The sequence below is a fragment of the Brassica napus genome, chromosome C2 (assembly GCF_020379485.1).
Source record: "Brassica napus cultivar Da-Ae chromosome C2, Da-Ae, whole genome shotgun sequence".
Taxonomy (NCBI): domain Eukaryota; kingdom Viridiplantae; phylum Streptophyta; class Magnoliopsida; order Brassicales; family Brassicaceae; genus Brassica; species Brassica napus.
The window spans coordinates 13,279,170-13,290,364 of NC_063445.1; the positions used below are offsets into that span (position 1 = coordinate 13,279,170).

At 34.6% G+C, this 11,195-nt stretch overlaps 1 protein-coding gene across 14 annotated transcripts; it reads right to left on the reverse strand.

The window, feature by feature from the left end:
* Nucleotides 1-4,495: 4,495 nt before the first annotated feature.
* On the reverse strand, nt 4,496-7,034 carry LOC125581884. Of its 14 annotated transcripts, none has more exons than XR_007319653.1 (9): nt 6,876-7,020; nt 6,540-6,731; nt 6,091-6,331; nt 5,932-6,019; nt 5,548-5,584; nt 5,378-5,468; nt 5,268-5,307; nt 5,002-5,057; nt 4,496-4,888 (listed from the first exon to the last, which is right to left on the reverse strand). XR_007319653.1 is itself a non-coding variant. In XM_048748063.1 (9 exons), exons 3-9 carry the CDS (start codon nt 6,237-6,239, stop codon nt 4,792-4,794), a joined length of 648 nt encoding a protein of 215 aa, XP_048604020.1. In that variant the 5' UTR covers nt 6,240-6,331; nt 6,540-6,728; nt 6,876-7,034; the 3' UTR covers nt 4,496-4,791. The 14 variants fall into 14 exon arrangements, 7 of the variants coding, with proteins under 7 accessions (XP_048604020.1, XP_048604024.1, XP_048604023.1 ...); XM_048748063.1 differs by having other exon boundaries at nt 5,154-5,283; nt 6,540-6,728; nt 6,876-7,034; XM_048748067.1 differs by having other exon boundaries at nt 4,496-4,861; nt 5,268-5,283.
* Between the last annotated feature and the right edge of the window lie 4,161 nt (nt 7,035-11,195).

The window sequence follows — 11,195 nt, forward strand, 5'->3', positions numbered from 1 at the left end:
TCCGGCGGTAAATTGTACGGCGTAAGAATGACTGGCCACAAAGAATATTGTCTACCAGACATTCCAAATGGACTAAATCCATCGGTGCATAACCCAAGATAGACATTCCGAATATTTGTAGCAAAATCTGCGTGTACCTTGTTGAAATGTTTCCACGCTCTTGCGTCTGATGGATGTGCAACCTCACCATCTCTCTGGACATGTTCCGCATGCCACCTCATCAACGCAGCAGTCCTCTCAGATTGATATAATCTTTTCAATCTGTCTGTAATTGGTAGGTACCACATCCTTTGGTACGGTACCCTATTCCTCCCACGGCCTTGCGGTTGGAATCGTGGTTTTTTGCAGAATCGACACTCTTCTAACTTGTCATCTTCTTTCCAGTAGATCATGCAGTTGTCGATGCAAACATCAATCATCTCCGAAGGCAACCCAAGACTATAAACCAATTTCTGAATCTCATAATAAGATTCAGCAGACACGTTGTCTTCTGGCAAATACTCTTTAAACAACTCCGCCCATGCATCCATGCAATTCTCAGGTAAATTATGATCCGTTTTAATATTCATCATCCTAGCTGCTAGAGACAATTTAGAGAGACCTTCTCTACAACCAGTGTAGATTGGTTGATTTGCAGCATCTAGCATTTCATAAAACCTTTTTGCATCCAAATTAGGTTCTTCTACATTTCCAGTTCTATCAGCTATTGTTGTAGTTGTTTCTAAAAATGCATCACTAATCATATCTTGAACCCTATCATGATCTACCATCTGCTCATGATCTTGATGATAATTATATTCATTATGCAAATGATTCGGTTCTTCACTATGATGATCATCCTCAAAATTATTATTACTACTACTAGCTTCATTTCCCCCATAACCCTCTCCATGTTGATACCAAATGTAGTATTGTGGTGTAAATCCTTTGTTTACTAAATGCTTCCATACAGTTTCACTACGTGCAAATTTTGAATTCTTGCATTTCCGATAGGGGCAGAACATCTTACCGCTTTCCTGTGTGATCGGTGTACAGCCCCCCTGGTGCATGAATGTCTCTAGCCCGCTCAGAAATGCGTTCGTCACCCTCCCGTCAGAATCTTTGTGCAAATACATCCAACTCCGTAACTCGTAAATACTACCGCCACCGGCCATTTTTTTCTTAGATTTTTTTTTTGAAATTTTTTTTTTCTGATTTTTTTTTCGGATTTTTTTTTCTCCCGTTTGTGTGTTGTGAGGAAGAGAGTTGTGGGAAATGACATATATATAGAGAAATTTTCGTGTTGGGTAGTTGAAATATAACAACGATTTTACAAGGAATATTTTACATGGATTTTACATGGTTTTAACATATTATTTACAACGACTTTACGACGAAATTAGGTAAGTTAAAGCACATTGAATACACGTTTTCACCTAAATATAACGGTAACATGTTTCGTTGTAATGTCGATGTAATGATTACGACGTATTTCTCTTTGCACGTACATTCGTCGTAAACTTACATGGAGTTTACGACGAAATCTATTCGTCGTAAATTTACATTGCGTTTACAACGAAAGTTGGATTTCTCGTAATTGCGTTGTAAACATCATGTAAATTTACGACGAAATTGTTATGGGCACGTTTTCTTGTAGTGTCACTCCAAGCAGGAAGATTAATATATTTCCTGTGTAATAAAGATTAGTTACTTTCATCATACAACTTTCCTCTGTGACTGGGTCAGTATGAGGAATTATCAGTTTTCTAACTTGATCGATTAAGTCTTGCGTGCCTTTCTGAGAAAACACTCGAACCCTAGAACCAGTAGCTCTCAACAGTGCTCCCGTCGCAAGCAGGCTGAACATGTGCATTGGCTGTCTCCAATGGACGTGAATGTTGCAACGGATCATAATCACTGGCGGTTGGGTTTTCGTTTCCAGAAATCTTGATTCTGTCAGAAGCCTTGCAGGATACACATGAGGTGTTCATAACTCAGTATTTCTGTTCACCAGTCCCATGAGTTTTTCATGACTATCAGAAAGAAGAGGAATGAGAAAAATGATGAGATTAATGAGTTTAGCCATAGCAACATAAAAGATTGATGAGAAAATTTATTTTCATCAAGCATGAGGCCACTCATAAGATCCCCTTTTTTTCTTCGTAATACGTGCCTCATAGAACAAACAGCAAGAGACACAATCAAAAGAAGTTTGCGGTTTTGTCGATGTATTTATGTAGTTTGTAAATAACACGTATTTGATCTTACCATTACCCGTAAGGTCCACAACAAATCAAATGATCCAACAAAACAAATAAGCGTATTTGTAAGTCAATGTACTGAGAAATTGCTGTTTTTGTTTCTGTCTTTCTTATTTATCCACTATACACATACAATATATTTATAGAGAGAGAGAGAGATGAAGGTCACCTTTTCTGTGATTTGATTGTCAGTGTTATTCTTTTTAAGTTTATTGGCTTTTGATAACGTCAACTTGATGCTACAGATATTGCAGTTTTGATGTTCTGCATCACTTATTTTCTCCTCGGGATGGGCCATCACCAAAATTTTGACACGGTTCCTCTGTGATTCATTAATGTTGGGACAAATAATTAATAACCAAACAAACAAAAACCGGATGCAAAGAGCAGTATGAACAACATCAATTAAAGAACTTTAAGCTAAAATCATAACACTTTAAAGAGATTGATTTTTTTGTTAGCCGGAATTACCTTAGGATAGGAGGAGCATGTCGCGGCCTCTTTTTACATCGAACGAACAGATAAATATTTAGGAAAGACTTACACATTTACAATAGCAGATTCACAGAGAAGAATGAATGAGAGGATGAGTTAGCCAAAGGAGAAGCCTTACGTTTATATAGTAAGTGAACGACAGCCTTTGAAGGGATAGGAATCATTGAATGAATTATCATTAAATTGAATGAACGTGGTAGTGGGTCGCAAGAGTAAAGATCTCTTTTATGGCGTTGAATCGGTGTAACTTGTAACGCCTATGATGAGAAGAATCATATAAAACGCAATCGACGCATAGATTACACGCGAAGATACATCTTACCAAACCTTTCTGAAACTCCATTGTTGGTAGAACTACTGAGATTTAGCAAGATACAATAAACCCTAAAAAGGAAAGAAAAGATGAACCCTGGAAGCCTCGGCGACTCTAACGAAGACGAAGGTTATAAACGGGCCAAACTTTCATGTGTTTTAAGCCCATATAATATTATTTAAACCCTATAAACTATTAACTCGTTAAGCCCATTATAAACAAACGAGTTAATGAGAAAGACCCATGTCACTTCTTCGACGCACGAATTATCTAGGTGAAATCCTACGTGGCGCAAAGAGAAGAGAACAAATTGTTTTTTATATAAATACTAGTGGAATTCCGGCGCTACGCGCCGAGTTCGTATGTTTTACTGTTACATGAATTTATAACTCATTTTATGGTCTTAGTAAATAAAATATGTTCAAAAATATGAAAATAAAAATTTATTGAAAGGAAATGATATTTTTATGATCCATTTGGTAGTGATTAACGACCGTACTTATTTTGAAGTTGCTTAGTTTAAAGTGTCATAGCATAAGTGGCTGTGACTAATCGATTCAATAAAAGTATAATAAAAAGTCAATAGTCGTAACAAAGTTAATTAAGTTGGAATTTAAACATGAAGTAAAATTGATGTTTTATTTAAAGGTATGTAATGAAGTTTTGTTTATATATTTTTCTTATTTTATTTTTGGTAAGAAACCCATTATGACAATGGACCATATTAGGAAATGAGGAAAAATATTTATATATTTTATTTTAAAATTAAAATGAAAAATAAAAAAGTAGTATGTAAATGAAACTAAAAACTGGAACATAAGAAACACATTTATAAATTGTAATAATTCTAAATCATATATGACTTTTCCTATATCTGAGTCAGCTTATATTTGTTCGAAACCATTGATCATTGCAGCGGAAATGTAACATATGGTCAGAAGTAAGAGAGCGTAGATATGTTTCATTGTTAACTTCAAACCACTATTTGTGTAATTTAATTATGGACATTTGTAAGTAGCTATTTTGATTAGTTTGAAAATTTACTATTGTAGTTGCTATTTGTGTTGAGGCGGTTTCCCTTTTAAGAAAATGAGATATGATTGCATCATGAAAACCATAGAGATTATCTTATGGTGAATGCTGTAGGATTTTCTAGGAAATCATAGGAAATAATGTATTTTCGCTAATATGTTTGGTGGTATTGTGCATCTTCGGATATGTTATTTGTTTGACAAAGTGAACGTACACAAATAGTTTTGGTAGAAGATAAATAATGTATTTTTTGTTGTTAAGAACATAAAAGCTACCTTATCAATGCATTAATTGAAGTTATAAAGTTTGTATAAGAGTCCATAACATTTTATAAAGATCTATAAATATTTTACAAAAGTTAATAAATCATTTGTAAAGTTTATAAATCATTTATAAACTAATCTGAGATTGCATAAAGTTTTGAAAAGTACCTTTCAAAGTCACTTATATGTCATAAATCCTTATAAAATGATAGTAGTAAACACATTTTTATTTTATTCTCTCTGATTGCATTAGCCTAAATAAATATTCCATTTGTTTCAATGACCACATTGTAGGTAACTATGGTCCATGAATTCCATCACGACACTCATTTCCCTTTCCGCCTCAATTGACAGAGACTTCTGTCTTCGCTTCACCTGACTCTTCCTTCGCCTTTCTGAGCTTCTCTCGAGCAGCTAAAGCTAGTGACTTTGCCTCATCTGCTCTTTGTTAACTTCTTGCATCTTCTTGGCTATTCATGTGCATCTCTCCTCTCTTGCTTCTTCCCTGTTTCTCTGAACTGACATAGCTTCTATATGTTGGGTTTCTAAGAGATATTTACCCCCAAAAAAGTTCCAGACTTTCTATAAGATTAAATACACAGCAGAGATAAAGAAGACCGATCTGAACTAATTAGTACAAAATAAAAGAATCACTAACCTCAAGATCTGCAATTTAAAGTCGGGGGCTGTAGCTTCCACAATACCAGAATCACCCTACAAAGCAGCAATATGCAAAACAGTAATAAGAAAACTATTAAAAAAGAGTAAAATCTATACACCATTCTTCAAATTTCTAGAACTCAAATCCACCATTGTATTAGAAAAATACAGACGATTGCCAGTGACCAACACAACTTTTGGTTCTGACCCATAGCTTTTCAATTTGTCATGAAATACATAAGCTAATCCATCAAAAAGGCTTACACATTCATACACATCCCTGCCAAGTCAATGAAAATAACATCTATGAAAAGATAAATAACAGACATAGTTTAAAACGATGACAGCCACTGAAGTTTCAACTTAGCGAGTACCTATCTATATGTAAAGTAAGAATAACATGCTGTGAGCTGTGTGTCCGATCGTTGATTGTGCTCCTGATAGCAGTTAGCTCACCAAGTATATCTTGAAAGTTTAAAAGTCCAGTTCCGTGAATACAATGGAAACTTGGTAAAGCGTTAGATATAGAAGATTTAAATCATACCTGGTAGTTTTCTGTTGGTATTTGCCAAAGACAATATCTGGTCGTAGTTACAGAACCGAATACATGAGAACCGAGAAAAACGAAACTCAGAAAGAGAGTTTATGAATTGATTATGAAATTAGACAAAACATGAATAGAGCTAAAAAAAGAGAAGAAGGGTGGTGAATTATCGAGAGACGGTCTATGTAATTGTTCAACTCAGCAACACAATTTTCTTTATCCCATTGTCCTTTAACGAACTTCTGGGAGTACCATATGCAGAATAAAAATAAAGGATGCAACTAAATGGTGTTGGAGAGATTTATAGAGCAAAAAAAAAAAGATTTATCATAAAGGGAAGTACTTGAGACGAAAAAGGAGGTTAACAATCAGTGGTTCAGATACCTCACTAAAGAACAAAAGACCACAGCGGAAATCCACTTGTCTGCAGGAAACGGTGCTGGCAAATCTCTGAAACTGGGATTCCACTTGTCTGCAAAGAAAGAATATTAAGATAACATCATCCAATGATGGAGAGAACACGTACGGGGAAAGGGAAACAACCTTAGACATCCATTTAGTGACTTCTTTGACTCCACGGTGCTGAGATAGAGGCAGAACATAAATCTCCATACCGTTACAAGTATTGAGAACAACAGCTTCTTCAAGAAAGATGATTCAAACTGTATAACTCGGTGATAGCTCGTGGCCATTCAGCTTCGGGAAAAGAAAGCTTCTCATACATCTCAACAGGAGTTGTGTGAATGTTAAGGCCAATCACCCAATGTTGCTTCTTTCGTGTATACTGGTGATAATCAATCAGAGTTCAAAGCAGAACTTAATCCCTTGAAGAAGTATACAATCTTTGTTATAGAAATCATATGCAATTAAACACAGCTCAGAGATTAGAGAGAAAAGTCAAGATGATTGCTTTTACGTCAAACTTAAATCAAAACTTCGAATAGCTTTTAAAACTTCCAACTTAAAAGAAACCCAGACGCAGAGACACGTACGGTCAATAGCATAGGTCTTGAGCTGCTCCAGAGCCGAGATGCTTGCTGACTTGGACGAAGAAATCTCTCAACGGGCTCTCTGGCTCAAGACTCGTCTAGACCGTTGTTCATCGGAAGAGCACGAGTCCTAATCAGACCCGATGGAGTTAGAGAAGAAGATGGATCATTTGGATTCGATAACAGCATATTCTGCTTCGAGTTGACAAGGAAGGTGTTAGAAACATCCATAGAGCAATCAGAACACAAAATTAGAAAACGAAAAAAACAGAAACCGTCGTCAACTTGCCATCAACAGATCATCACCCATGAAGATAGGTTTCTTAAAAGGTCCCATACCTTGCCATGGATCCGTAACAGATCAAGTCCGATCTTTCCAGAATTGAAGGAAACACGATACTCTCCCGATAGCAACCTAAGGATGAGGAGCCGTACAGTCAGAGCTACGCGGATAGAAGATGGAAAGCAAATGACACTTCGACACTTTTTGTTTTATGGGTCAAACCTAAATGCCTCCAGCGCTTAAATAATTTGGGCCGTCCTATTATAAAGTTTTATAAGTCTAACGAAGCCCAAGTGAAATAGAAAAATCAAGAGATGCCAGGTGGCGTGATTCGCCCCTATCTACTTGCTGACGTGGATGCATGATGAGAAAGCACAAACCTACTTTATATATATATATAAAATAGATAGATAGATAGCCAGTGATCCATTTTAAGAGATTTAAAATATGGTTCCCAAATAACTAAACAAAAATGAATAACTGGGGTGAAATAATCTTTTACGTCTACACTCAAGAGCCCAAACAATAATACTCAAAAGTCATCTTTCCAAATTGACTAGCCCACTATTTAAAACTGCTCTAGACTCTAGCAGAGGTATTTAAAAACCTTTGTTTGCATTTTTTCTACATGTCTTTATCTACATCTTTTGTTGTACATGTCTTTATCTAAAGAATCTAGTGATTTAGTATAAATCAAAACTTAATTATTTAATTTAAATGCCATTATATTATTTTTAAGAACCTCTCTTTTACAAACCGACCGATAATGTTGCTCTAACAACTTTCGTGACAAACTTTTGCGTTAAATCCAAATTTTAGTCCAGTTTTCATTTGTTTTTTTTTCAGTTTGTCGGTATTTGCGTAGATTATGTGAAGTTTGAGGCAATTTTTTTTTCCAGATGCTTATATGTAGAGGACAACCCCTTTTTGCAGTGTTTTGAAAACTGGAGCGGTCGGACCGTGACTCGGCCTTTTTAACTGTTTCGAGTTGTAATAAAAACCGGATTTGAGTTAAACCGGCAAACCCGGTCAAAAACCGGTGAAACTCGCTAAAACCAGTGACTCGGTTCAATATTAAAACCCGTTTTTCTCAATTTCAAGTTAAAAATATATAAAAAACTCAATTTAAAAAAAAAATATTTCATAAGAAATTCATATTATTTTTTTAAATGTATATCCAAATAAATTATTTTTCATTATATTTAATATTATTTTTCAAGTTTTTATTTTATTTTCGTATCATTTTTAGATCCTAACAATGAAATAAATTTTATAAAAATAGATTTATAATTATAATTATACATATACATATATAGTTACTTAATCTAAAATTAAATTAAACTTAAAAACCCGGTTGAACCGGTTGGATCCGTCTGACCATTGATCCAACTACAATGCCGAGTCAATGTCCGGTTTGTTTTTCGAAACATTTCCTTTTTGTTAGTTTGACTTATATGTTGCCAAATTTTTGGGATCGCCTAAATAATATAATGTAACGTCCGATTGTCTGGAGTTGTAGAACTTTGTGGATGCTGGACATGGCTAATTAATGAGCCCTACAAATGGGTTTTAATAAATATAATCTAAGTTGATTGACTAACACTAATCTGTCTAAAGTATATAAGTTACCAGTGGAAACGAACCAAGACATTTGTAAACCAATTTTTTATTTAATTTATTAAATCTTGAACATGGCTACTACAAAGATCAAATTTTGAAGAACATATGAGTATGTAAAGGCTGAGCTGCTGATCGAACAGTGATTCCAGCAGTAAATGGTTCACCATGGTAAGACACCAATAGTGGATGTAGTCCCCTTAATCACTACAGAATCATCATTCCAAAATTGGCGCGTTGGTCACACCATTCGAGGTTTTGGTTTTTACTGATCCAACGCCAGGAATATCGTCTATGGGATTGTTATCACCCCCTGCGAACCAAACATACGACATTCTTAGCAAGCTAGAAATAAAACAGGGATACACATATGGACAATGGTTGTGAGCGCAGATTGCGGTCAAAGATCCTTGATATGGTGAATGATTCATGCTTGGTGGAGAAGTTGAATGAGGAAAGCTTCAAGTGAAAGGTGTAAGTGCGGCCGACCAAGTCCTTAATGCACTGGGAAGTGACCTTTGATCTGGGTCTGTAACATCATGCCCTGCCATAAAGCTAGCATTAAGATTTTAGGTGGATGTGGTGGTCAAGGGTAGGATAGAAGAATTAAAATGGTTATTGGATAATGGTACCATAAGTTATACAACATCATCAGCACGGGTGTTAGTGAGTTTTGTCATCTCACCGTCAAAAGCCATAAACAATGCAGAGTCTGAACCATCTGAAACACATAGCTGGACATGGTACCAGCATATGTGATAGTGAGTTGAGAATTGTTAGAGTTGGGTGGTTCATGGCTGCTGTGTATTCCCGTTTAATGTCATTTACCATGAGTTTGAGAAGAATTACCTTAGAACCCCAACAGCATGTAAATGATGCAGAACCATATGAAAGATTTTTAGAGCATTATGAGGTGTAGCACCAACCTTTTGCAGTATCAATACTCTCAACTTCTCCTGCAGAAAAACTCCACGCCCTGTCCACACAATTGATTGTGAAAACATTGAAGCAGACAGATGTGAAACAGCAGTAGTAGAGGGAGATCAGAAAGATTCTTAATATTTGAAGCAAATGGTGGAACATAGAATCATGGTTTCATTACTTGCCTCAACTTGATTGATGATCTGATTTTCCAGCGACTTTGTTGCATTTTTACTGGATCCTCTTCAATCTCTTAAACTCCACCTTAGCTTAAAGCTTTTAAAACAACCAACATTTTTGACCGGATCGTATGGCGTATCTGAGAACTGATTTATTTTTGTCAGCATGATTCCCTGTTTTCATCATTATAAAACTGAAAACTGAATATAAGAAAGCATATTATAAGAGATAGCAAATGATTTAAGAGAAAGATTATATGGACATATCTTAAATTCAGATCACACTTTGCTTTTTCCACTTGTAATCTCTTTCTCTGATTGGACCTCGTTAAATTCTTCAGCTTTGCTCAGGTTTCAGATCAATAATCTCTTTATCACCTCCTAACCCCCAGATTACTCCACCCTATATCCTCGTTTTTTTAGAGAGATGTGTTCGCCATTCTATTGCAAAAAGAAGTTTCAATTGTTATTAGGATTTGTGAGGATGATGTTTATGTATGTAGGCATACCTTTTTATAGCTGTAGATGCACAGTTTGGAAGAGAGGAAAGATGTAATGAATGAGAAATCGTGGTTGAAATGGGTCAAATGAGTTAAGAACCTTGTTAATGTCAGTGAATCAATTCAGTCTGTAACGGTTCCAAGGAGAAGAAGATGAGACGAAATGACACTGAAACATCTCTATCCAGGGAATCGATATGACGATTTGTCTCAAATTTCTCTCCAGAAAATACAGAGATGAACAAAAGGTCGAAAACAGGAAGGACCGTAGAAATCTCAAGTGACGTCGTTATTGAGGAAGGTGAAGATGACAATGGGCTAAAGTTTTGTTCATTTCTTTTAGCCCAAATAAGAGTAACGAAACCAAAAGTAAAAATCTCGTAGAAGCCCGTTAACAGTAACAAAACGAAACGCAACGAAACTCAAATAAAAGGTGGACACGTGTCGAACTCTCCTTCCCACATTTTCTTAGGTGGTAAGAGGAGAAGAGAATTCATGTCTACTTTATATTAATAGATAGATTTATCTTTTATAATAACCAATTTAATTAGAATTGAAATTATTAAAACATTAAGATATTTTCAGTGTCTAACCTTTAAATAGAATTTTTTAATATTTTATTTAACTATTAAAAATAATTAAAATAAAAAAAATTATTGTAGTATTAGTAAAAAATATAAAATTAATAATCCCTTATATATTAATTGAGGATCCTTTAAAAAGTTATAACCTGAATTTTGTAAAATAAAAAAAAAAACTTCATCATATGTGGCACTTGTGTATGCTTTCTATATCCTATTTCAAAGAATTCTAGAGCACATTATATAAACTATAGTCTGAAAATTATACTCTCTAGCAAAATAATATTTTGCAGGCTATAGTTGATCGCATATATCAAATCTTTATTGTTTCGCAGGCTTTCCTTAAATAAAACCTACAAAATTACCTAATGTGATTACAATATATATATATATATATATATATAGCAATTAATGATTTTAAACAATAAAGATTTGATAACAATTTGTATACTTTTTTATCATTTTTTTATTTCTTTATTATTAAAATAAATTAAATAATTACATTAATCATATAATAAAAATCTAGATTTTTTTGTATATGTTGTATTTTGAATTTTTCAAAACGATTATAAATTGCT

Bases quoted from the DNA above. Each gene is read 5' to 3' on its own strand.
- LOC125581884 (XM_048748063.1), bottom strand. From the start codon at position 6,239: ATGGCCACGAGCTATCACCGAGTTATACAGTTTGAATCATCTTTCTTG. The intron at 5,058-5,153 runs GTGGATTTGAGT...GCTGCTTTGTAG, and splicing joins TGTATTTTTCTAATACAATG to GGTGATTCTGGTATTGTGGA. The intron at 4,889-5,001 runs GTTAGTGATTCT...AATATCTCTTAG, and splicing joins TTTAAATTGCAGATCTTGAG to AAACCCAACATATAGAAGCT.